Source organism: Engraulis encrasicolus, chromosome 10, assembly GCF_034702125.1.
Source record: "Engraulis encrasicolus isolate BLACKSEA-1 chromosome 10, IST_EnEncr_1.0, whole genome shotgun sequence".
Classification (NCBI taxonomy): domain Eukaryota; kingdom Metazoa; phylum Chordata; class Actinopteri; order Clupeiformes; family Engraulidae; genus Engraulis; species Engraulis encrasicolus.
This window is the reverse complement of record NC_085866.1, coordinates 24,661,162-24,687,017: the sequence shown is the minus strand read 5'-3', so window position 1 is coordinate 24,687,017 and position 25,856 is coordinate 24,661,162. Positions and strand designations below refer to the sequence as shown.

At 44.9% G+C, this 25,856-nt stretch overlaps 1 protein-coding gene across 17 annotated transcripts in view; it reads left to right on the top strand.

The window, feature by feature from the left end:
* ubr4 (ubiquitin protein ligase E3 component n-recognin 4) overlaps positions 1–25,856 on the top strand; it is a 106,398-nt gene that overhangs the window by 24,379 nt on the left and 56,163 nt on the right. For 10 of the 17 annotated variants that reach the window (XM_063208433.1, XM_063208448.1, XM_063208441.1 and 7 more), the window contains 33 exons: positions 208–346; positions 852–931; positions 1,582–1,710; positions 2,622–2,804; positions 3,152–3,274; positions 3,630–3,859; positions 4,486–4,604; positions 5,371–5,468; positions 6,246–6,403; positions 6,852–7,058; positions 7,644–7,745; positions 9,139–9,239; positions 9,485–9,687; positions 10,481–10,665; positions 10,815–10,878; positions 11,412–11,603; positions 12,633–12,703; positions 13,153–13,351; positions 14,270–14,503; positions 15,004–15,174; positions 15,936–16,118; positions 16,482–16,640; positions 16,987–17,139; positions 17,735–17,962; positions 18,688–18,845; positions 19,209–19,380; positions 19,975–20,176; positions 20,412–20,575; positions 20,854–21,070; positions 21,905–22,121; positions 23,831–23,863; positions 24,309–24,372; positions 25,420–25,554. In XM_063208433.1, the coding sequence (XP_063064503.1) occupies positions 208–346; positions 852–931; positions 1,582–1,710; positions 2,622–2,804; positions 3,152–3,274; positions 3,630–3,859; positions 4,486–4,604; positions 5,371–5,468; positions 6,246–6,403; positions 6,852–7,058; positions 7,644–7,745; positions 9,139–9,239; positions 9,485–9,687; positions 10,481–10,665; positions 10,815–10,878; positions 11,412–11,603; positions 12,633–12,703; positions 13,153–13,351; positions 14,270–14,503; positions 15,004–15,174; positions 15,936–16,118; positions 16,482–16,640; positions 16,987–17,139; positions 17,735–17,962; positions 18,688–18,845; positions 19,209–19,380; positions 19,975–20,176; positions 20,412–20,575; positions 20,854–21,070; positions 21,905–22,121; positions 23,831–23,863; positions 24,309–24,372; positions 25,420–25,554 (5,073 nt within the window). The remainder of the gene's footprint in view (positions 1–207; positions 347–851; positions 932–1,581; positions 1,711–2,621; positions 2,805–3,151; positions 3,275–3,629; positions 3,860–4,485; positions 4,605–5,370; positions 5,469–6,245; positions 6,404–6,851; positions 7,059–7,643; positions 7,746–9,138; positions 9,240–9,484; positions 9,688–10,480; positions 10,666–10,814; positions 10,879–11,411; positions 11,604–12,632; positions 12,704–13,152; positions 13,352–14,269; positions 14,504–15,003; positions 15,175–15,935; positions 16,119–16,481; positions 16,641–16,986; positions 17,140–17,734; positions 17,963–18,687; positions 18,846–19,208; positions 19,381–19,974; positions 20,177–20,411; positions 20,576–20,853; positions 21,071–21,904; positions 22,122–23,830; positions 23,864–24,308; positions 24,373–25,419; positions 25,555–25,856) is intronic. The other 7 variants (XM_063208444.1, XM_063208436.1, XM_063208447.1 and 4 more) reach the window with 5 other exon arrangements.

Below are 25,856 nucleotides of genomic sequence, written 5' to 3'. Positions count from 1 at the left end.
ATTCTATGGGCAGCCATGGCTCAATGGTTAGAGCACTGGCCTTTAGATCAGAGGGTTGCAGGTTCAAAACCCACCCTAACCAGCAGATAAAGAACCTTTTATAAGTAGGGATATTTTGTTTTGGTATATTTTTATCTCTTCTAATGCCTTTTGCCAACTCATAACTGGGGGTGATGACTGATTACTGTTCTGGTTGTGAACTCCCAGGTCCAGTACAACCTGCTGACCCCCCCTGCGTCCGGCGGCAGCTCTGGGCTGGAGGGAGGCAAGCGTGGAAACGCCCCGCTCTACTACGGCTTCAAGGAGGTGGAGGAGAACTGGGCCAAGCACTGCTCGGCAGGTAGGAGTAAGTTAACGCCTCTTACTATTTACCCCACTCACCCACACTAATATTTAATCAATCAGGGCTCTAATTTAACTTTTTTTCCATCCCCAGTCAAAATGGCCAGTAGATGTTAATCTTACACCAATGAGTCAAAGTAGCTAATAAGTTTTATTTTCTACCAGCCAAATTGAATTTTCACCAGTGTTTGGCTGGTATGCAAGTGTTAATTTAGAGCCCTGTTGCTATTACCAAGCACTGCTCGGCTGCTAGGAATAAGTCACGCCTCTAACTATTTACCCCACTCACCCACACCAATATTGACAACACTGCCAGAAGAATTAAATAATTTTACTAAAAACACTACTATTATTAACACTCCCACTAATGATAATGGTAAACAAGAAGAAAAAAAATGATTGTGTTGACTTCACCCCACTTATTTCCACTTTATTTCTGCTCCATGACTTTGGATGGAGATGCTTTTTGAACAGACCTCTGACCATGATTGTCCTCTTGCTCTCCTCAGATTCTACGGTTCAGCCCAAGTTCTACTGCGTGCTGTCTCCCGAGGCTTCAGAGGATGACCGCAGCCGTCTAGACAACAAGGTACGCACTGCAGCTCCACTTTAGCCTGCCACATTGGAACTGACAGAACAGTTCGGGGTGAGAGCAGGTTCGCACGCTGAATAATAATAAGTCTTATTCAGTATGCGATAGGGCTTCTCGATTATGAGAAAAATCAATATCACGATTATTTCAGTCAATATTGATAACACGATTTTTTTGGACGATATTTCTTTTAAAGACAAATAATTGTGCTAAACAATTCACAATCTTCCCTCCCTTCAGCAGTGTAAACGGAGGGCCATAGAGAAACACACAGTGGTGTTCTGTGCTCACAATGACTAAAGTGGAGGGGAATGTATTGCGCTTAGCGTGACCTATCTTTTGGCAGTAAAGACAAAAGACAAAAATATTGTTTCTAATCGGTATTATGAAATGTTATATTGTTTGACAGCAATATATTACGATATTAATTTGATATATTGCACAGCCCTAGTGTGCGAACCTGCTCTCTCCCTGAGCTGCTATTTTTTGGGTCCACGCCACCTGCTTATCTCTCTAAACATCTAGTGCAACGATATCCTTACCTCTATATTGGAATTGATATGTGGACTATTTATGGTTTTTATGTGAATTTTGCTGATGTTGTTTGCTGATGTTCCCTTGTGGTTCTTTTGTTTGTCCTTGTGCAGATATTCTACGTGCTGTTTAACATTTCTGTGAAATACGACAACCTGTACTCCTCCCTGGTCTCCCTGCTCTCCGCTGGCTCACGGTTCGACATGGCCAGGAGGCAGGAGAACAAGCCCATTACTCCAGTGGTGAGTAGAGACTTCACTTCTTTTCTATTTAAAAAAATATATTTTTTTTTAGGTCTTTTTTTGTGCACTTATTCGAGAGAGACGGGGAAGGGCCAGCTAACGACCCAGGCCGTAAGCAAGCCCGGGTCACCATTGTAGCAATGCAGTGCCCTACCCCTTGAGCCACTGCAGGGCCAGTAGGGACTTCACTTCTAGTGTTATCACAAAATGATTTAGTAAAAAAAAGACCACACTCTCGAGTGTAATTCCTGTAGTTTAATCCAGGGTCAGCATGACAGACCGACGTTTCGACCTAAGCCTTCTTCAGTGCCGGACCCAAGAGTGCAGCTTTTTTCTAAATATGAACTTTACTGTTTGCTCGCACCCGAAGACCAAGAAATATTTGGGAGTTAAGCGCACTTTCTAAATAAAGACTATCACAAAATGATTTGTCATCCAAAACCTGGCTGATTGAATGCCCTTAACAATACTGCAAATATTACTATGCTTATTGGGGCGCGGGTCTCAATGAGGTAAGGCACCATACCATCACGTTGATGACCCAGGTTCGATTCCGACCCGAGGTCCTTTGCCGATCTTTACATGTCTCTCTGTCCCCACTCATTTCCTGTCTCTCTCACTGTCCTGTGAAAAAAGCCCAAAAAATATCTTTAAAAAAAATAGTATGCTTATGCCATGTCTGTCCTATCACAATGATGCACAAACTGATGGGTCCCCTATCCTTTTTTTTATAACTTCTTGGGCCAATATTTGCACACTTCACTTATGATGAATTTTATTTACACACTTTCAGACTGTCAGTCATTACAGAGTACAGAACAGCTGTTCAACAACTGGAAAATATAATTCACTTTCATAGTACACTTTCATAGTTATTAACCATTCATGTCATGCTGTCTGTCTGCCTACAGGAGGCGTGCTCTCTGCAGTACTACTTCCTGGTGCTGTGGAGGATTCTGGGGGTGCTGCCCCCGTCCAAAGGCTACATCGAGCAGCTGAAGACGGGCAACAGCGATCCCAGCGAGAGTGACATACTGCACACGCTCCGCTGGTCATCACGGCTGCGCGTCAGCACTTACGTCAACTGGATCAAGGTCAGTATGTGGGGGGGTCAACATTAGGGCTGCATTATATTAGAAAAATGTGCAATGCATGACTGGGTACCTCGATATCGATATTACTTGCAATATCTATTTTTTCTCTACTTGCCATTCTGCACTGCATAATGTATAGAACAACTGAGAGCAATGTTTTATTTCCAGGCTTTTTATTGCCTTTATTCAACAGGATGGTGTAGGTAGTGACAGGAATTGAGTGGGCAGAGACAGGCGGGGAAGGGTCGGCCGCATTGCAACCGAGTGCCCCACCTTTTGCGCCACGGTAGGGCCTGTGCTGTAGTTTTTCAAAGTTTGATTTTTGTTTGTTTGTTTGTTGTCCCCAGGAGCACCTGTTGAAGCAGGGGATGAAGCTGGACCACGCCACCTCCCTGATCGAGTTGGCCTCCACCAGGTGCAGTGCTGTCAAGTATGACGTGGACCTGGCAGAGGAGTATATTGCTAGACAGGTATGCACCAATAAGCTGTCCACATTTATATGGATATTTTTGGAAACGCATCAATTTCGGCCTCTCGTTTACATGTAAATGGAGTTTTGGAATGCACATTTCAAAACTGGGTTAAAAAATATACCATTTAGTGGGTTAAGTATTCATGAAAAAGGTAACATTATTGAATGGGTATTGGGTAGCATGAATTCTGGAAATAAACAACTGAAAATCTCACACAGTGTACCTTTTAACATAATTCATTTTGATTCATTCATTTCTATGCTTCTAGTTAATGCGATAAATGTTTTAACTGAGTCCCAGCCCTAATTGTAAAATTTTAACTTAAAAAAATAATAATCTTGTGTCTTTCCAGATCTCGTCGTTCTGCAGCGTGGACCCCAGCACTATCCTGCCCCTGCACCAGGTGCCGTCACTGCAGACCATCTACACGCTGGACGCAGTCATCTCCAAGGTGCAGGTGTCCCTAGACGAGCACTTCTCCAAGGTGGCGGCCGACAGCGACCCGCACAAGAGCTCCGACATCACCAAGAACCTGCTGCCCGCCACACTGCAGCTTATAGACCTCTATACCGCCTTCACACGGTGAGGACACACACACACACACACACACACACACACACACACACACACACACACACACACACACACACACACACACACACACACACACACACACACACACACACACACACACACCACCAAGAACCTGGTGAAGACCTGTTGTGCACCACAGATGCACAACACATCCTTTTTTGGATTCTCACAAATTTTTACTGTCAGTGAATTCGACAATTATATTTCCAAATGTTTTGTTTGTGGTGACGTACAGTGAATGATTCATTAAATTAAATTAAAAGTGTTAGATTGAAATCCTATGTTAAAATTAGTGCACTCATTCACTTGGCCCTTTTGTCATCAGCAGAGTTGTATAAAGTAGATGTACTCTTACAGATGTACTTACGACACTCTCTTTAGTTGAAACCATGTAATATACCACTAGTGTTGTAATTACATTTGAAAGAGTACTTTTACTTCTACTTTATACAACTCAGGGGTGCAATTCCAAAAGCCACAGTCGCTAACTATGTTAACTACTTTGTTGTTTAACACCTATGTTGCTAACTGGCTGGCAACGAATGCTTTCGAGAAATGCACCCTGGTCATCAGTGAGTGAGCGTGTTTGTTCATCCGTGCTCCGTGTGTTTCAGGTCGTACCTGCTGATGAGCCTGCCAGAGGAGGGGGAGAACAAGCCCACGGAGGCCAAGCTGAAGGGCTACGCAGCCGTCCTCTCCATAGGATCCACACGCTGCAAGGCCAACTCACTCGGTAAGACCACCACCTAGCCAGGCCATGCCCTCCTAGTGACGCACACCAACACCTTCAGCGTTGCTACTAGTCAGGTCAAGAGGAATGCAAGTACTTTCTGAGTTCCCGAAAAATCGTGAAATCCTCACACTTTGTCGGGAAGCAAACAAACATTAGCAAACCAAGGGAGGCGGGTTAACCATGCCGTTTGGGAAATGTTACTTATGCTCTTGGTCAGACCAAGTCTCGAAGAGATTTGGAAGTCGATGATGATGAAGCTAACCATCACCATAGTCTTCAAAACCTTTTTAACTTCCTTATCTGCTGAATGGATACTGAAGTGTTCGTTTAAAGTGTGTTTAAAGGTGCACTATTATATTTTTATCAGTTTCTTTCCCGACTTCATGCTGCCTATTCACTAATGTTACCTTTTTCACAAATACTTACCACCACCATGAAATTCTGAGTATTCATAGGGACTGGGAAAATTGTACTTTTCCTACATGAAAAGGAGATCTTCTCCATCTCCGCCACTTTGAATTTCCAGAAATAGACATTTTTGCCGCAAAACTTTACTTTGGTCATACTAGTAAATATTATTGAATATTAATGAAAAAGTCAAATTTGGCAATAGACAGCACAGTTTCGATGAGCAATGTAGTGGCAATGTCTATGCTGGCCTCCATCCAACACAGTGCACTTTAAAAACAGGAAACCTGCTGAATGAATACTGGAGTGTTTGAATGCTTTGTCTAAAATTGTTCCTTATGTTTTTGTGTCATCACAGGCCAGGCAGTGATGCAGAACCTCCCATCCGCTGTGCAGACACTCTGTGAGACATGGAACAACATTCACACCAACGAGTTCCCCAACATTGGCTCATGGGTATGACCCCTTACTCATTATCTGCCACCAAGGCTCTAAATCTCTAAATTAACACCCACAAACCGGCCAAGTCAAGTCAAGTCAGCTTTATTGTCAATTTCTTTACATGCATTGGTCATACAAAGAATTGAAATGACTTGTCTTACTTTCCCATTGCAGACATACTTTTGGTATAGACATAGACAGTATAGACATAGACAGTATAGACATAGATAGTACACACACAGTACACCTAGAGTACCCTTGCAATGCACATGCAGACATTGAAAATGCAAGACTGCTGGTTAAAATTCAATTTGGCTGGTAGAAAAGAAAACTTTTCTACCCACTTTGACCCATTAGTGATTGTGTGTTTAGCTAGTAAGATTAACATCTACCAGCCATTTTGGCTAGTGATTAAGTCCTTCCTGCCACAAACACCGTTTTGCATGGCACAGCTTTGGGCGACAAGCCAGAATGATTGGACTCCTCTGGTGTATTACCTCCAAATTGGATATTATGGGATACAGATCTTTGCAACCCGAGTCGGTGACGTTTCAGCAGTAGCACACGTCAGGGTGGCGCAACGACAGCCAGTGCCAATGTCGAAGCAGCGTATTAATTGCAGCATATCAACCACCAATTACTAATTAATTTATGGCCATGTGATGCTGTTGCACCACCTGCACCCCCCCAAAATAGTCTTTAGCCCAACTATGACTGTTTAAGATTATAGATCATACTGTAGTATAGGCCTACAGCGAAGAACTTGGACTCATTCGTTCTTTCTCTCGGCAGCGTAATGCCTTTGCTAACGACACCATCCCGTCGGAGAGCTACATCAGTGCCATCCAGGCGGCGCACCTGGGCACCTTGAGCAACCAGTCCCTGCCCCTGGCCTCCTCCCTCAAGCACATCCTGCTCTCCCTGGTCCGCCTCACTGGAGACCTGCTCGTGTAAGACACATGCACACACACACACGCACGCTCACGCATGCTACCTGCTCATGCAAGTCAAATGCACACACACGCACGCACGCGCATGCGACCTGCTCATGCAAGTCAAACGTTTATTCATGCACAGTCTCACTTTCAATCAAACTACAGTCCTCTCATACAGTCATTATGTTGAACTGCTGTCACATATTTATCATGCGTTCATCACACACCTGATAATACACAATCTTATATTTCTATTTAGCATATTTTCAGTAGCATGTTTGTTAAAAAAATCACACCGTACATTTTATTAACTAGTGTCAGGGCTTCCCCCAGCACTTAATAGTTAACGTCTAAAACGTCTGCACTTCGTAGGCTTATCAATGAAAAATGGACACTTGATTAAAGTATGCCTATTGTCCCCTTGCCCTTCCCCTTCCCCTTGCCCATCCCCTTCCCCTTGCAGCACTGAGGAGCTGAATGCTTCGCAGGTGATCCAGACGCTGCTGCCGCTGCTGCTGGAGAGCAGTACGGAGAGCGTGGGCGAGATCTGCAGCACCTCCCTGGAGCGCATCCTGGGCCCAGCCGAGTCCGACGCCTTCCTCGCACGCGTCTACGAGCGCCTCGTCACCGGCTGCTACAACATCATCGCGCACCACTCCGACCCTAACAGGTACACAAGCGCACGCACGCGCACCAGTCCGACCCCAACTGGTCAGGGCCGGATTAAGATGGGCTGGGGTCCCTAGGCTACAGATTGCTGTGGGTCCCCCGGAAGGCAGAATTTCGTGACAAATTTACATAGTCATAATTACAAGATCGGATTTCAGGATAACATGTCTACCAACTTTACTCAACATGATTTTTTCAATATTGCATCCTGTCACGATTCTGCAATTTTTCCACTTTTGACCAATCTGGGGCCTCCTGGCAGGTGGGGGCCCCTAGGCTGCAGCCATATCTAGCCTGTGCGTTAATCCGGCCCTGCAACTGGTATACACACACACACACATACACACACACACATACACACACACACACACACACACACACACACACACACACACACACACACACACACACACACACACACACACACACACACACACACACACACACACCACACTCCAACAGCAAAGCCGAAACCTAGTTTTAATACATTCAAAACACATGTTTGAAGTGTAATTAAAAGCCATGTAAAGTGGTAATGACCCTGAGGTGTCTGTGTCTGTCTCTGTCTTCTCCTCTCCTCTGCCAGTGGTCTGGATGAGTCTGTGCTGGAGGAGTGTCTGCAGTACCTGGAGAAGCAGCTGGAGAGCAGCCAGGTCCGCAAAGCCATGGAGGAGTTCTTCTCATTCAGGTAGGCCACAGCACACACACTAGGGGTGTGCAAAATATTCGTCATATCGATGCATCGCGATACTTACTCTCACAATACAATGCATCGATTCATGACAGGGTATCGTGATACTTATTTTCTCAATATACTGCATGGATTCATGACAACTGATTATTTGATAACAATAAAATTCGATTTGCCACGGGTTATTTTGTTCAGTAGAGAATAGGTAATATTTCTGTTGTGATGTAAGCTCTCTCCCAGATGATAGAATGCTTAAATAGAATGAACTGACTTAAGAAAGGTATACAGCAACTGACAAATAAGCTGTATTTTACACATTTACTGAAGTAAATATCGCAATGCATCACAGTAGTACATAAATCACAATGCATCGTGATAGAATCGCATCGTGGCATGTGTATCGTGATGCGCATCGAATCGTGAACCCTTTGCCAATACCCACCCCTAACACACACACACACACACACACACACACACACACACACACACACACACACACACACACACACACACACACACACACACACTGCAAGGCCATGGAGGAGTTCTTCTCATTCAGGAGAACAGCACACCAGCACCGTCTATACTACGCACGCACGCACACACGCACGCACACATGCATGCACACACCGGAATTCTTCTCATTCAAGTATTCCACAGTACACCAGTGCAGTCAATACTGTACACTCACACTAGGGATGCACCGATACACATTTTTTCACTTCCGATCCGATCCCGATATCTAAATTTGGATATCAGCCGATACCGATACCACTCCGATCCTATACCAAAACCACATATATGCATGGGTTTAAACTTGAGGTAGGCCCAAGTAGACTATTTGGTCAGAAAAGGAAGTCAGAAGAACAGGAAACCAATTAATAAGAAAAAAGTAAAAAAGTAACAATCTCATCGTGGAAACTAATATGCAAGTGAAATTAACATTACACCTGGCTCAATGTCAGGATCAGGAAAATTGCGATACTTTGGGAAAATTCAGATCCGATCCGATCTCTCAATTATGTTGATATCTGAACCCGATACCGATACACAGATACCAATATCCCATCCTCAACTCGGAGGAGTTCTTCTCCTTCAGGTAGGCCACAGCACACCAGTGCAGTCTATACTGTGCACACACGCTAGCTGGCACACACTTACACACACCTACACCTACACCCACACGCACTTGCACCCAGGCACCCGCACACACCTACACCTACATATGCAGGACACAATGCAGAATATGTAGAACCATGTGTCACATGTGTCTGCTGCTATGCCTGTTTCTGTGGAATTGCCCCATTATTGCTTTGCAGAACAGTCCATTTTCCCTATGGTATAAAATTGATCAATTGGAATTGTTGTCTGTTTGATTTGTTTGTTTCAGTGGGGAGCTTGTCCAGATCATGATGGCAACAGCCAATGAGAATCTGTCTGCAAAGTTCTGCAACCGAGTGTTGAAATTCTTCACCAAACTCTTCCAGCTCAGTAAGTGACTGCTGCTCTTGAGATCTGTAATAAATGCCGTGAATAAAATGTGATAATTTCTCTCTCTCTCTCTCTCTCTCTCTCTCTCTCTCTCTCTCTCTCTCTCTCTCTCTCTCTCTCTCTCTCTCTCTCTCTCTCTCTCCTCCTTCTCTCTCTCTCCCCCTTTTCTCTCTCTCTCCCATAAGCTGTCCCTTTTTGTGCATGTTCTATTGTTTACTCAAACATGTGTGTGTGTGTTTGTGCAGCGGAGAAGAGCCCCAACCCCAGCCTGCTGTACCTGTGTGGTTCCCTGGCTCAGCTGGCGTGCGTGGAGCCCCCTCGCCTGCAGGCCTGGCTGACGCGCATGACGGCCACGCTGCCCAAGGACTCGGAGCATCTGGACGTCGTGCAGGAGAACCGCCAGCTGCTGCAGCTGCTCACCACATACATCGTCAGGGACTCCAGCCAGGTCAGCTGTTGCTTTTGGTTTTGTTTTTTCTTCCCTGTCTTATTAAAAGATAACTTCTGCCAATTTCAATATGCTATTGTATTGCTCACGCTACCCTTGAGTTGTCAGTACCCGGTGACGCTGCATTTTTCAGCACAGCCCTTTCCGAGATGTGAGCTATTCTAATGTGGACAGATTTTGTTTACATTTTAAAAAATCTTAGCATAGGCCTACTCCAAATATTTTCCAAAAAGGGATCACTGTTTGCTAGTTGTCTGCTGATGTTGCATAGCCTTTTGAATGTTATTGGGAATAAATCAAGATGTTTTTTTGAAATGTTAACATATGCCTGCCCCCATTACAATGACCAGGATCTCAGGAAAGGCTGAAAAAAATAGTCTCAGGTTCTGACAAGTCCAGGGTAGTGTGAGTATTACAACTGCATGTCGAAATTGGCTGAAGTTCTCCTTTAACTCACTTGATGCCAGTGATGCTTATCATTCTGGATCCTGACGGTCAAGGCCAATGGTGCTTAGTGTAGCAATTCAATTTTTTATGCTGTGGTCTTGTCATAGGCATAGAATTCAAATGTCTGTGTGTGTTGAAAAAACACACAAAATGCTTAAATGCTCTGACACTGTTGGGGTGTATGGTTTGGAAATTGCTGGCATGCCATGAGTTAATTTGTGCCGAAAAAAAGCTCTCAACAAGTGCCTCTTGTCACTTGTGTGTCTGTCTTACCACTAGTTTTTTTATGGTCACTGTACTATGTCCTTTGGTGTCCTGAAAGGTATTTCTTTGTTACAATGTGTAGGTGGGAGAGGGCGTCTGCACGGTGCTCCTCAGCACCCTCATCCCCATGGCGACGGAGATGCTGGCCAATGGCGACGGAGCTGGCTTCCCCGAGCTCATGGTCATCATGGCAACACTGGCCAGCGCTGGGCAGGGGGCGGGGCATCTGCAGTTGCACCGGGCGGCCATCGAATGGCTGAACAGATGGTGAGTATGGTCACATGACTTCATTTGACTTCATAGCACGACTTGTCATGAACAGTATATTGTTGTACTGTAAATGAAAATATTTGGTATGATGCAAATGGCCGTTGTTGCTTTTTTCCCTAACCCGTGTGCCCTCTCTATGCCCACAGTAAGAAATACTTGTTCCAGAAGAACGTTGTTGAGAAAGTGACTGCCAACGTGTCCCAAGGCAAAGTAAGTACCCCATCAGTTTCACATACGCTTTGTGATGGCCCTTGTGTTCAGACATTTTAAAGAAACTCCTGACCACTTTCTCCTCACTGATTTCCGTGTCCTTAAAGCTTAAAGGGACACTGTGCAGAAAATGGTCAAAAAAGGTACTGCAACTATGCTGCTCATTGAAACTGGGCTGCCTATTGCCAAAATCTGTTTGTTTGAGATGAATGAACACATTCTAATGAAAGTTGAGGGTCTTAGTGTTTAAATGCAACTTAGTGCACATTTTTATGTGCTTCAGAAGCTGAGATATTTAGGTTTTTATAGGCTGAGGGCAGCTTTTCTTAAAAAGGGTCAGGCATTCAGCACCCTTTTTTGCAGGTGCCTTAGGCGTCAATGGGTTAAGACCACCTCCCTAACCATTAGGCCCCAATTGACCTTATTTTATGTTTTTTGATATGATGATGCAGATGACTGTATTTCAACAGGCCAAATATTGTCCCAACCCAATTCACCCACGATGTAAATTGTCCTGTGTCCTATCTTGACAGCACGCGAGCATGCTGGAGTGTGCGTGCCACATCATCTCCTACCTGGCGGACGTGATGAACGCGCTGAGGCAGACCGGCGGCCAGGGCTCGTCCCAGATGCTGGTGGACGGGGAGGAGAAGGCCATCGAGGTGGACTCTGACTGGGTGGAGGAGCTGGCTGTGGAGGAGGAGGACTCTCAGGCAGAGGACTCGGTAAGCAGGGGCGCCGACCAGAAATGTTGGGCCCCATGAAAGATTCGAATTTTGGGCCCCCTTAAGGGCGCCTGTCAATGCTGTCAGTGCTTGGACCCTTAGAATCTGTAACACCTCCCTCTCCCTAGTGACACCCATGTCAGTAAGCTAGTGGTTCCCAACCTTTTCCAATAGGGGCCCTCTTGGAAATGTTCTCAAATGTTCAGGGCTCACTTTTGACCCAAGAAACAATACAAATTTAAATATGCGTTTAGCAACAACACAGACGGATAATATTTTGATTTTTAGAAAGTGATTTCAAGGCCCACTTGGACTGTCTTCAGCGAAGTGAAAGCCCAACTGGGAAACTCCAACTCCCATTGTTATTGTGACACAGCACTCCACAGGACACAAGTGTTCACTGCACACTGCACACAACGAAATTGCATCTATGCCTCACCCGTGCAAGGGGGCAGCCCTCAATGGTGCCCGAAAGGCCCACAGTTTGAGAATCACTGCGGTAAGCAGTGCTGTGGAGTGTAGTCAGAGTGGTGGGGGAAAATGGGGTGTGTCTTTTGGAAAAGGGTCACAAAAAATACTTAATTTGTTTGTGTCTGTAAGTCGTGGGCTCCAAATGCATAGCTCCAAACAAAACACAAGAAAAATAGGCCTCCAGCACTCTCACCATCCCATTTTTGTTCTTCTATGATCTGTTTGTTCTTTGGAGGCCTCTAGACTTGTTAAAATGGCTACTAGAGGACCTGCCGTGGCCAACCGGTAGGACACTCGCCTGCCATACGGTTGACCCGGGTTCGATTCCCGAACCCGGGTCCTTTGCCGACCCCTGCTCGTCTCTCTCCCAATTCGCTTCCTGTCCACCTCTGTACTGTCAAATAAAGCCGAAAAAGACGCAACAAAATCTGTAAATGGCTACTAGAATTGTCTTGTGTTCAAATGTATCTTGCAGAAGCTTGTGTGCTCTATGTACTCTACTCTCCAACCATAAATATTTGGCTAATGCCACCCTCTTCTCCTCTTCGTATGTTCTAGGATGAGGACTCCCTTTGCAACAAGCTGTGCACATTCACCATCACCCAGAAGGAGTTCATGAATCAGCACTGGTACTTTAAAAAGCCCCTGCCTCTTTCACATATCTCAATGTTCTCGCTCTGTATTATGGAATATAGCATTTTAAATGTCTAATTGAGTGCAGAAATACACGGATGAGACAAACTCTCATTAGAAAGCCACCAGAGCACTTAAATTACGTTTACATTTTATTCTTCATTCATAGTGTTGAGATAATATACTTAGAAATACGCACAGCATCTTGTTTTTACTTTCGCTTCTGTTAGTCTGTTTTGCTCAAATAGAAATGTACGTCTGTCTCTAATTATGGCCTGTTTCCAATAAAAGGTATAGGCCTCAATGCAGTTGAATAAACAAAGGCCCCAGCCTATGTTGGAGAATTTATAGTATGTAAAATCTGCCCTTTCCTTTCCCATGTAGCCTACTACAATAACTAATTTGCATTCACTTCCCTGCTTATCCAACACCCCCCCACCCACAGGTATCACTGTCATACGTGCAAGATGGTGGATGGGGTAGGTGTGTGCACAGTGTGTGCCAAGGTCTGTCACAAAGACCACGAGATCTCCTATGCCAAGTACGGCTCTTTCTTCTGTGACTGCGGTGCCAAGGAGGATGGCAGCTGCCAGGTGAGACCGAATACCATCTCCTCAGGGCATCATGGCAAGAGAACAGCTGCGGTAACTTTGGATTGCAAATCACTTTCCTCATTTGATTTGTTCCAAACTCAAAATACTATCAACCCCCCAACCAATCAATCCCCCCCCTTTCCCCATTCCCCCTTCAATCCCCTTCCAATCCCCTTCCAAACTTCTCTCCAACCAATCACTCGCATCCCCACGCATTTCTGTTTATTGTTGTCTGGCCTGATTCAAAAGTATACATTATGCCTTGCTTGTATTCATTTGTGTTAGATTTTTTCCCTATTTTTTTCTGTTTCCTTTTTTGGCCTTGACAATTGGAATCATACATCCCTCCTGCACGTGTCATGCCAAGGTCACTGAGGTCATTTCATTGACCTCTCTGGCTTTGCTGCAGTATTTCCCATAAGTCGTCACAACATACCCAAGTTCCATTATGCGCATGTGATTATTTAAAAAATGATATTCAAGAGATAATGCTAGGAAGCTAAAACCAAAAACACCAGACTCATTCGCCATCCCCAGTCCTTTGGTCATGTTTGTGTCCTAAAGTCATCATCATCATTTATTATTTTCAATTATTATCAATATGGTAGACATAAGAAATGCATTTCTGACTTTCATCTCTCTTTCTCTCCCTGTGTGTGTATGTGTATACTTTGTGTCTTTGTTTGTTTGTACGTGTCTGTGTGCATATGTATGTGAAAACACGTGTGTGTGTGTGCGTGTGCGTGCTTGTTTGTGTGCGTGTCTGTGTGCGTGTACGTTTGTGTCTGTGTGTGTCTGTGCGTGTGTGTGTCTGTGCGTGTACGTTTGTATCTGTGCGTGTGTGTCTGTGTGTGTGTCTGTGCGTGCTTGTTGGTGTGCGTGCTTGTTTGTGTGTGTGCTTGTTGGTGCACGTGTGTATGTATACACACCATCCTATCCCCCTCACCCCCCCCCCCCTCCTCCCCGCAGGCCCTGGTGAAGCGCAGTCCCAGCAGTGGCATGGGCTCCACCATGAAAGAGTCGTCTGCCTTCCAGAGCGAGATGCGCATGCCCGAGAGCGCCATCCGCCACCAGAGCTCCTCGCCCGCTGACAAGGCCAAGGTCACCATCTGCGACGGCAAGCCCGGCGACGACGACAAGCCCAAGAAGAGCAGCGTCTGCAAGAACATCGAGGGCTGCCGCGAGGACCTGCTCGCACAAGTGGTGAGATACTGGTGTTTTCCCTTTCGTGTACTGCACTGATTTAGTTTGACTGATGATGGAGTTGTGATCGATTGCTGTATGCGTTCAACCAGTTATCCTGTAGCACATTGTGTTTGTTGAGAAATGTTGTTGCTCTCTATTGAAATAAGTTTATGCATACACATTTCGGTCTGTTGGAATACTGTCTGGATTGCCGACTTCTTAACTTACTAACAGAATCGCTACCCTATTCTGCCCTCTCCTTCTCTCCTCTCTTCCACCTCTTCTTCCTGCTCCTCTCTTGCACCTCTTCTGTCCTTTCTTCCACCTCTTTTTCCTAATCCTCTCTTCCACCTCTTCTCTCTTCTTTTCCACCTCTTCTATCCTCACTTCCACCTCTTCTTCCTGCTCCTTTCCTCCACCTCTTTTCTCTTCTCTTCCACCTCTCTCCTCTCTTCCACCTCTTCTTCCTGCTCCTCCTCTCTCTCTTTCTCCATCTTATTTCCCCTCACCCTCTCTAGTCGAGCTCCAGTACGGCTGCTCTGATCCTGGAGATGTTGATCTTCCTGATGGATGCCATCCAGACCAACTTTCAGCAGGCGTCAGCCGTGGGCTCCAGCAGTCGCGCCCAGCAGGCCCTGCACGAGCTCCACACGCAAGACAAGAGTGTCGAGATGACCGACCAGCTCATGGTTCGTACACCAACACACTCCTATCCAGGGCCGTAAATTACCTTGTTTTTTCCATCAACAGCCAAAATGACTAGTAGATGTTAATCTTACTAGCCAAACACATACTCACTAAGGGGTCAAAGTGTCTAGTAAGTTGGTCTTTTCTACCAGCCAAATGGAAATTTCACCAGCATTTGGCCGTTTGGCTGGTGTTAATTTAGAGCCCTGCTCCTATCATTGTTGGTTAAGCATGGAGCATGGAGTCGCATGGTGGACTGATTGAGGTTAGGTTATTGATGTGTGTAAGTTTGTGTTGTTAATGAAATTGAGATTGATTCACAGCTAAGTGCAAGTTGCAGTCAATAGTAGAAGGATTGGTTATCAAATTCATCTTCATGGCAGCAGGGAAAATGGCATCTTGGGAAGAAGATAAAAGTGCTTTAGTGTCACTTCACATTAGAAAGTTTGTTTGCACTTAACCTGATGCCGGCGTCAAACACATGCCACGACAAGTGCCATAACAGTGTCAAAACTGTGTCATGACAGAGTCATGTATGAGTCATAAACATGTCAATATCATAAACACTTTATGATTATGAAGAGTTGAGATTTGGTTTTGGTTAAGACAACCTAAACAATGTCACTAAATGTCATAAACATTTTATGACTGTTATCCTTGACACAATATTTATGACAGTGTTACGTCATACATTTGACACCAGCGTCAAGTAAAGCGTTACGGAAAGTGTAATTCTAATGACTTAATTTTCTGTGTTCCTCAGGTTCCCACGCTGGGCTCCCAGGAGGGGGCGTTTGAGAACGTGCGCATGAACTACAGTGGCGACCAGGGCCAGACCATCCGCCAGCTGATCAGCGCTCACGTGCTGCGCCGCGTGGCCATGTGTGTGCTCTCCTCACCCCACGGACGCAGGCAGCACCTCGCCGTCAGCCACGAGAAGGGGAAGGTGAGCACGGGGCAGTGTGTGTGTTTGTGTGTACGTGTGTACGTCTGTACGTGTGTGTGTGTGTGTGTGTGTTAGATGTGTATACACAGCGTGAACACTAGAGACGTCTGTCTCTTTGTGTACATCTCTGTGTGCGCACTCACACTCATTTTTGTATGTGTACGTGCATGTGCGTAACTAGTTCATGCAAATGTCTTCAAAATTCCTTTTGTTACTTCCTGATTACTTGATTTCTACTTCATATATAGCTGGCATGTGGAAGGAATGTCATTACTGACAAACATCTCTGAAACTAATGAAGCATGCAATGCATATTTTAAAATGGAACCCCTTATATGCTGCTGTGTCTCATGTGCATTGCAGATCACGGTGCTGCAGCTGTCTGCGCTGCTGAAGCAGGCGGACTCCAGCAAGAGGAAGCTGACCCTTACACGTCTGGCCTCGGCCCCCGTGCCCTTCACAGTGCTCAGCCTCACAGGAAACCCCTGCAACGAGGACTACCTGGCAGTCTGCGGACTCAAGGTCAGACAGAGATGAAAGATGAGATGTTGATTTATAAATAAATTGAATTTAATATATATATCTTTTTTTTTTAATTGAAAGCTGTACGTTTACAGTTGTATATTTCCATTTGACATGTTAAGAAAGGTAATTAATTGTTGTCTTGTCATAGAATAAGTTGGGTGTAAAACTGAGACAAATTTGTCTGAGAATATTGAATTCATGTTCCAAGTCTTTTCATTATTTCAGTGATATCGAGATCAATGAGATGTGGAGTCTTATTATATTGTTGGTGAATGGCTGCAGAATGGGAAGCGTATTTTGTGTTTGGTTATTAACATTGACTCTAATATTGCGCCCCCTGTAGGACTGCCATGTGTTGACGTTCAGCAGCACGGGCTCGGTATCGGACCACCTGGTGCTGCATCCTCAGCTGGCCACTGGCAACTTCATCATCAAGGCCATCTGGCTGCCCGGATCCCAGACCGAACTCGCCATCATCACCGCTGACTTTGTTAAAGTGAGCACTCTTATTTGTTTGTCTGTTGGCCAGTTCACAGGTCACATGTCGTACCAACCTTGACTATTATTGGATTCCCCAAGGCATCTGAAGAGTCTGCTGTTGAGTCAAGGATACATTCGTTTTGCAAAAGCTTCTGCACACTGACCATTTTGCAGCGAAATGATCAGTGTGCGGGAGCTTTTTCAAATTGTCTGACGAGTGACCCATGGGTTATCACCAATACACCTGCCAGCTGAGGTGTATGAAAAAAAATCCCAAGTTCAGCGGAAGATACATACATAACATTATGTAGGCTCATAGAAAGATACGACTCTCTGATGAAGTCCTTTGCTTTTCTTCATTGTGTCTCAAATATCGTCATTCAATAAAGCTCCCTCAGCTAGCAGCTATAGATGTTTTTTGTTTTTGTTTGTCAACACGGTTGTTGTGAGGAGGGGCAAGACACTGGCAGCCTACCACATGAGCTAATTTTTTGACCGACAGAGGTTGAGTTGTGCATAGCTGGTTTAGCGCAGTCAGGAGAAAACAAAAATGTAGAACCCATGTATAACGAATATGTCCTTTTTTTAAATTGTTTTTCTCTCCACGTCAGATCTATGACTTGTCGGTGGACGCGCTGAGCCCCATGTACTACTTCCTGCTGCCCAGCTCCAAGATCCGCGACGCCACCTTCCTCTTCAATGAGGAGGGCAAGAACATCATCGTCATCATGTCGTCGGCCGGCTACATGTACACGCAGGTGATGGACGAGTCCAGCAGCGCACAGCACGGGCCCTTCTACGTCACCAACGTGCTGGAGATCAACCACGACGACCTCAAGGTACCGCATCATTTAAAAATATATATATATTAGGCAAGGCAGTCAAGTAAAGTTGTCGTGCGCACATCCAAGACGTAGATGCAGGATAAAAAAACTGTGAACAGAAAGATGAATGACTGCTCCTGTTGCATTCTTTATTTTTCAAGTGAACACTTTCGAGCTAATCATGGCATTACTGTAAATGAACCAAAAACAAACTTCAGATAAGCTTTTATTTAGAACGTTTGAATATCTGTTGTGAATGTCTGTTTCACATTCATCATTTTGGGTCAATTCTCTTGGTTTTGAGTCATGAGCATACTGAAATCATGTAGTTCAATAATTGCAGATTGATTGCAGTATTTTCAGATGGATTGGATTGTAGTAGTTGATGATACACCGCGCTCTTCCGTGTGGTGCGTCTCCAGTTGAAAAACTTTGAAGGTGAAAAAGTGGATCGCACTCGGGTTCTTCTTTTCTTCTTTTTTATTTTTTTATTTACATAGCAGCAGAAGTGTAGACAAACGTTTCGGCTGTTGCCTTTGTCAGTGTCTCCACTGGAGACACTGACGAAGGCAACAGATGGATTGGATTGGACAGGATGGATGGAAGGATTGTGATGGTTTCAATGATTGCAGATGGGTTGTAGTAATTGCAGATTTATTAATTTCAAGAACTGAAAAAAATGCGTTGATTGAAAGCATGGAAATCTGAAAGAGTGTGTGTTGTCATGTGTTGTATTCCAGGACAGTAACGGTCAGGTGGCGGGCGGTGGCGTGTCGGTGTACTACTCCCACGTGCTGCAGATGCTCTTCTTCAGCTATAACCAGGGCAAGTCCTTCGCCGCCACTGTCAACCGCAGCAACATGGACATGCAGAGACTCTTCACCATCAACGTCAAGGGGTAAGTAGCCAGCCAGCTAGTCATCCAAGGTGACAGGGCGTAGTTCAGGGATGTGACACCCAAACACACAAGATGAAGACCTATCTAGTTTAGTTAGCGGAAGGGAGGGTGGGGAGTAACTGAAAAGGATTGACACGTCAGTGCCTATAATATCAGTGTAAGTACTTCATTGCCCTACCTTGCTGAAGATGATGTATTCTCGTGTGTGTGTGTGTGTGTGTGTGTGTGTGTGTGTGTGTGTGTGTGTGTGTGTGTGTGTGTGTGTGTGTGTGTGTGTGTGTGTGTGTGTGTGTGTGTGTGTGTGTGTGTGTGTGTGTGTGTGTGTGTGTCTGTGTCTGTGTCTGTGTCTCTCCATCTCTCCAGCTCCAACGGCGGCAGTAAGACGTCCCCTGCTCTGTGCCAGTGGTCGGAGGTGCTGAACCACCCCGGCCTGGTGTGCTGCGTGCAACAGACCACTGGCATCCCGCTGGTCATCATGGTCAAGCCGGACACGTTCCTCATCCAGGAGATCAAGACACTGCCCGCCAAGGCCAAGGTCTGTACATACACTTCTCACTTTGCTCTTAGTCGGCCACAGTAAAAAAAAAAAAGGCGAAGATAGTGGGCAATAATAAATATGCACCAAACATGTTCCTCAAGGAAACTGCAGTGAACACATTCAAATGTAATAGGAAACCCAGTATACTTTTGTTGACGGGTCCGCTGTATTAAATCCTTCTCTCTCTCCTCTCCATATTTCTGTCTATCTGCTTCTCTGTTTGACCCTCTCTATGCATCTCTCTTCTCTTTCTATCCTCTTTCCCTCCTCCTCCTCCTCCTCCTCTTTCTGTTCCCTCTCTCTTCCTCCTCTTTCTCCTCCTGCTCTCCTCTCCTTCTTTCTATCCTGTCCTCCCTCCCCTCTCTTCTCTCTCTCCTCCTCCTCCTCCTCTTTCCATCCTCTCTCCCTCCTCCTCCTCCTCTTTCTGTTCCCTCTCTCCTCCTCCTCTCCTCTCCCTCTTTCTATCCTCTCCTCCCTCCCCTCCTCTCTCCTCCTCCTCCTCCTCCTCCTCTTTCTATCTCTCCCTCCTCCTCTTCCTCCTCCTCCTTTTCTTTCTGTTCCCTCTCTCCTCCTCCTCCTCCTCCTCCTCAGATCCAGGACATGGTGGCTATCCGCCACACGGCGAGTAACGAGCAGCAGCGCACCACCATGATCCTGCTGTGTGAGGACGGCAGCCTGCGTATCTACATGGCCAACGTGGAGAACACCTCCTATTGGCTGCAGCCCTCCCTGCAGCCCAGCAGCGTCATCAGCGTCATGAAGCCTGTGCGCAAGCGCAAGGCCGCCGCCGCCAGTACGCAACCACTTCTGTTTTTTAATGTATATATTTGCATGTGTAGCCTCTTACCAGACACAGCCCCACCATTGGGACGTTGCAATAGTCACTGGGAAAAGGCTCTTTTGAATGCACTTTGCCAACCCTCATGGACTCCACTGTCAGTGTCAGAGTGGGCCATCTCTAGTTCTGATGAGGTTGTTTTGATATTTTGAGAAATTAATTCTTTTTTTCTTTTCTGCCCTCCAATCAGCCACGAGGGCGTCGAGCCAGGTGACGTTCCCAGTGGACTTCTTTGAGCACAACCAGCAGCTGACGGAGGTGGAGTTTGGAGGCAACGACCTGCTGCAGGTCTACAACGGACAGCAGATCAAGCACCGCCTCAACTCCACAGGGATGTACGTGGCCAACACCAAGGTACGGTGTACTCCAGTTTTTCTCAACCTTTTTTGAAGAAACGCCCCTTTGGTTACATAACAAGCCTCCCAAAGTCCCCTTTAACTCATCAGAACCCTTACTACAGTATTTCTCTTCAGCTTTACTTGGTAAAATTTGAGTCAAAGCTTGTTTGTTTTTAATGGACTATCTAAGAAACATATTTGTTGGTTCTTGACAAATCAAATCGGTTATTTTTGAAGGGCTTTTTAATGCATTGGGCATCTATAACTTTTTGCCTTGCCTTGTTGTCATGACAGCCTGGCGGCTTCACAGTGGAGGTTGTGAACAACAACAGCTCCATGGTGATGACGGGCATGCGGGTGCAGTCTGGCACGCAGGCCATCGAGCGGGCACCGTCCTACGTGGAGGTGTTTGGCCGCAGCATGCAGCTCAACCTGACACGTGCGCGCTGGTTTGACTTCCCCTTCACGCGCGAGGAGGCACTACAGGCAGACAAGAAGCTCTCCATATTCAGTAAGTTACTTTTTTTGTGATCAACATTTTTCATTTTTATTGAAACATTTTGACGGTACAAACTGTTCACTTTTCTGCTGAGATAAAAGCGAGTACGTGTATGTCAACGGTCACACAATATACTTAAATGAAATAAAATAAAATAGAAGCATTCCCCAACAAAAAAACAACAACACATGAATAAAATTAAGTTAAATGAAACTTAAAATAAGGCCAGTAGGTGTCATAAAGGCCTAGGAAGGATTTGTATAAAACTATGTGTTATTATTGTTAGTAATAGTAGGATGGAACATCAATATCTTAATGGCGTGAAGTTAAAGCCATCTTAACCAGGTCCTCTGACTAACTGACTTAAAGATAAGGTTTTATCCAGTTCCATGACTGTTCATATGCTCATTATAATTCAGAATTAACACAGCCTATCTTGTTGGACACTACAGCCTATTTAGGGCTGCATCAGATTGCAAGTTCTTTGGTCGATCACAGTGCTGCATCTCTTTGGGTTTATCGATCTTAAACTTTTAAAACTACTACGTCCCAAATTAATCTAAAAAAATCTTTTCAGTGTGTAACTGAGGTCTTCCTGCGTAGTTCGCCACTCTAGGCTCGAACCCGCCACCTCCTAGTCAATGCTCCAATTCGGGTATGGGAGGCACAGAAAGATACCGCTGAGCTAAAGGACCAGACCGATAGCTCCGCACTAATGATACTGTATGATGCTTCGGGAGGGAGGTTTACTAACGTTCCACACCACACTCTGCTAGTTGGCCTCCGTTTCAAGTGGGTCATGAAATGTTTTGCTTTTCCTCTTCCCTTCTCCTCTTTCCTCTCTAGTCGGAGCTTCGGTAGACCCCGCAGGCGTGACCATGCTGGACTCTGTGAAGATCTACGGCAAGACCAAGGAGCAGTTTGGCTGGCCGGACGAGCCGCCCGAGGACTTCCCCTCGGCCTCCGTAAACAATGTCTGCAGCCCCAACCTCAACCCCGGCAATGGCGGCAGCGACAGTGACATCGCCACCCCCGCTTCCACCAGTGGCACCGTCCTGGAGAGGTATGGCCAGGGACACACACACACACACACACGCACTGAGTGTGTGTGTGTTTTATTGTGTCTGTGTACGATTCTCAGTCAATTAGATCTGAGGGGTATTGCAAGAAGATGGTTCAGATGCCAAACCATATGTGGTTACAACACTGTAAAACATTGCAGCCAGTTAAACGGTAAAAAGTCATATACCGTCCTGCCTTAAGTTTGCAAGTTATCTCAACTCAACTCGAGGCTTAACTCAAATCGACTCTCTCAAGTTAACGAATTAACTTAAAAGTGCACCGTGTAAGATGGTGGGATGGGGTGGCCAGAGTGCAACTGTGCTGCCTAATACAAAATTTGATCTTTTCATGAATAATAAACCAATATTTACTAGTATGACCAAAGCCCAGTACGTTATGCAGCTAAAAATGTCTATTTCTGGAAATTCAAACTGGCAGACAATGGAGAAGATCCCCCTTTTCATGTAAGAAAAGTGCAATTTCCTCAGTCATATTGAATACTTAAAATTTGATGGTGGTGGTAAGTATTTAAAAGGATAACATTTGTGAATGGGCAGCATGGATTCTGGAAATGAACTGCTAAAAATATTACACGGTGCACCTTTAAGGCAGCAGGGCAACTTACCTTTTACATTTAAATGGTTTGCAATGTTTTTCAGTGTAACATGAAGTTGGGGGTAGTGATAAATCGGCTAATATAAAATCCTGGAATCTTGACTAAATGATGCCTGCAGGCTATCTATTAGCAGGTTCGGTAACACTTTACTTGACGCCGTTGTCATAAGCATGTCATTACAGTGTCATAAGTGTCATGACACAGTCATAGATAAGTCATAAATATTATTTCCATGTCGTAAACATTTTATGACTGTTGGCCTCAAGTGACATTCGGTTATGGCAAAGACAACCCAAGGTTATCATGCCATGACACTATTACGACTCTGTAATGACTTAATGCTTATGCTTATGACACCGGCGTCAAGTAAAGTGTTACCGGCGTCAAATAAAGTGTTACCTTAGCTAGGTTTATCTCTTAACCATGTTCTTGGAATCCCTCCCTTCCCTCTATAAAGAGATCTTGAATGTCAAGTAATGTGAGATAGCCATGCTCTGTTCAGTTTGTTTAGTTTTAGTTTTATTTTGTCCAACTTGTCTTTTTTTCTATGCCCTTTTCTAAAATGCTGACCTGCATTTTGTGTGCCTGTTTTTTTGCATACACACAAATGTGTTTGGTGTGTATGTACGCGAAAGCCTCAGATCCCAATTGAACTCCCAGTGAAATGCAGTGACCTCCTACTTTCCAATCCTTTTGTTATAGATGGAAGTGAGTTGTGAATGTTATGCTGTGAGGTGTGTAGAGGCGAGGAGTGCGTGTATGTGAATGTGGGTATGTTAGTGCGTATGTGTGTCTGTCTGTGTAGCCTTGGTGGCAGGTGAGGTGTGTTCATATCTGTGTGTGTGTGTGTGCGTGTGCGTGTGCGTGTGCGTGCGTGTGCGTGTGTTCTCTAGTGTTTGTAATGTGTTGTGAGCATGGCAGCTGTCATTAACGGCCTTTTTATTGCATGCCTAACAAATTTCCCATGTTGACATTCTTCCTTTTTATTAAAAAAGAAATCTCTTTTTGTTTGGTTTTTACATGTTTCTTTCTTGTGATCCTCACACATTTTTCTTTTTCTTTGCTCCCAAAACAAAAAAAAATCGATAAAAAAGTTGTGAAACTGAGTCCTTATCAACCTTGGACCGGTTAGTAATCGCCCTTTCTCTGCTTGTTTGCATGGTGTTTGCACATTTGAGTGTGTATGTGCGAGCGTGCGCTTGTGGGTTCGTATGTGTATGTGAATGTATGCGTGTGTGGTTGATTTTACACTTAGACACGAGACAAAAGACTGAAGCCATTGTAATGATAGGGGCTTGTGTTTTAAAAAGTTGACTTTGGCAGTGGCAACTAGCTCTGTTGATGTGATGTAATTGATGAGAACTGAAACTGGATTGAGTTGTTCTTGTATGTCTCTTTCACAATGGCTTCATGCTGTTGCATCCAATCAGCAATGTGATCTTTTTTTGCATTTGGGTCTTGCTGTTGCTGTGTGCACTTGAATTTAGCTGTGACTCGTTTTATTATTTATTGATACATGGATGAGATTGTGTGCCTGTACTAACTGCTTTCTCGTGCATCCCTCCCTCGTAGACTGGTGGTCAGCTCTCTAGAGGCACTGGAGAGCTGTTTTGCTGTGGGCTCCTCCACTGAGAAGGTAAGAGTCCCTCTTTCCATTACAAGAAATGTTATTTTCTATTGTTATGTTTTGAGATTGAGATTTGAGATTTGGGGGGGTTTTAAGCCTTTATTTTGCGACAGGACAGTATAAAGGGTGATTGGAAGCGAGAGGGCAGAGACAGAGGGGGAAGGCTTGGCAAATGACCCGGACCGGACTCGAACCCGGCTCGCCGGTCTAGCAGTCTAGTGCCCAGCCGATTGAGCCACGGCTGGGCCAAAAAAAAAGATGTCATGTTCATCTGGTGGTCATGTGGAAAGCAGTACGCTCAAAGGAATCCAAGTAGGGTACTGGACATTGTGCAATGATTTGTAGATTATTGCATCATCATACAACATTTTGATGCGACATAAATTTTCATTTTTTCAACATCAATTTTCTGGGTTTCGAGCAAGACGTGATTAACATTATCTGCAACATAAATAGCCTGTATTTGATTTTAAGAATGCAAATGGATCAGTGTGACTATTTGTGAAGCTACAGTAATCAGTGCTTTGGTAATATGAATGTAAATGTAATACTGTGGTTTAGGTGTAGGAGTATGTGTACAGTACAGTGCCGTCAGTACCTTTACTGTAAAGGTTATCAAAAAAGCTATGTCTATTTAGCTCTCTGTCTGGCTGTCCATCTGTCTGTCTGCCTGCCTGCCTGTCTTTCTATCTATCTATCTATCTATCTATCTATCTATCTATCTATCTATCTATCTATCTATCTATCTATCTATCTATCTATGTATCTATCTATCTATCTATCTATCTATCTATCTATCTATCTATCTATCTATCTAATTTCCCTCTGGAATAATGAAAGTACTCTTCTCTACTATCTATCTGTCTGTCTATGTTTCCCCCTGTCTGTCTATCCGTCTGTCTGTCTATTTATCCGTCTATCCGTCTATCCGTGGTGTCTGTGGTGTCTGTCTGTCTGTCTGTCTGTCTGTCTGTCTGTCTGTCTGTCTGTCTGTCTGTCTGTCTGTCTGTCTGTCTATTAATTGGGCATTAACCCTTTGTGGTTGTGTTTGTGCAGGAGAAGAATAAGACTGCAGCTCTGGAGTTGGCCACACTGCTGCTCTCCATGCCCACCCCAGCAGGGGTACAGCAGCAGACCAAAGGCCTGCTGGCCAGCCTGCACACCAGCCGCGTCGCCTACCACAACCACAAGGTATTAGCACAGAAACGCACATATGCATGCACGCACACACACACACACAAATGAATGCTCTCAAACACACAAAAACAACGCACAACATGCACACAGGCTGTGCACTGTTTTTTTTTTTTAACCATGTTGAAACAGAACTAATGGAACTGGCTTAAATCCCCTTCTCTCTCTCTCTCTCTCTCTCTCTCTCTCTCTCTCTCTCTCTCTGTCTTTCTCTCTCTCTCTCTCTTTCTCTCTCTCTTTCTCTCTCTCTCACTCTCTTTTCTCTCTCTCGCTCTCTTTCTCTCTCTCTCTCTCTCTCT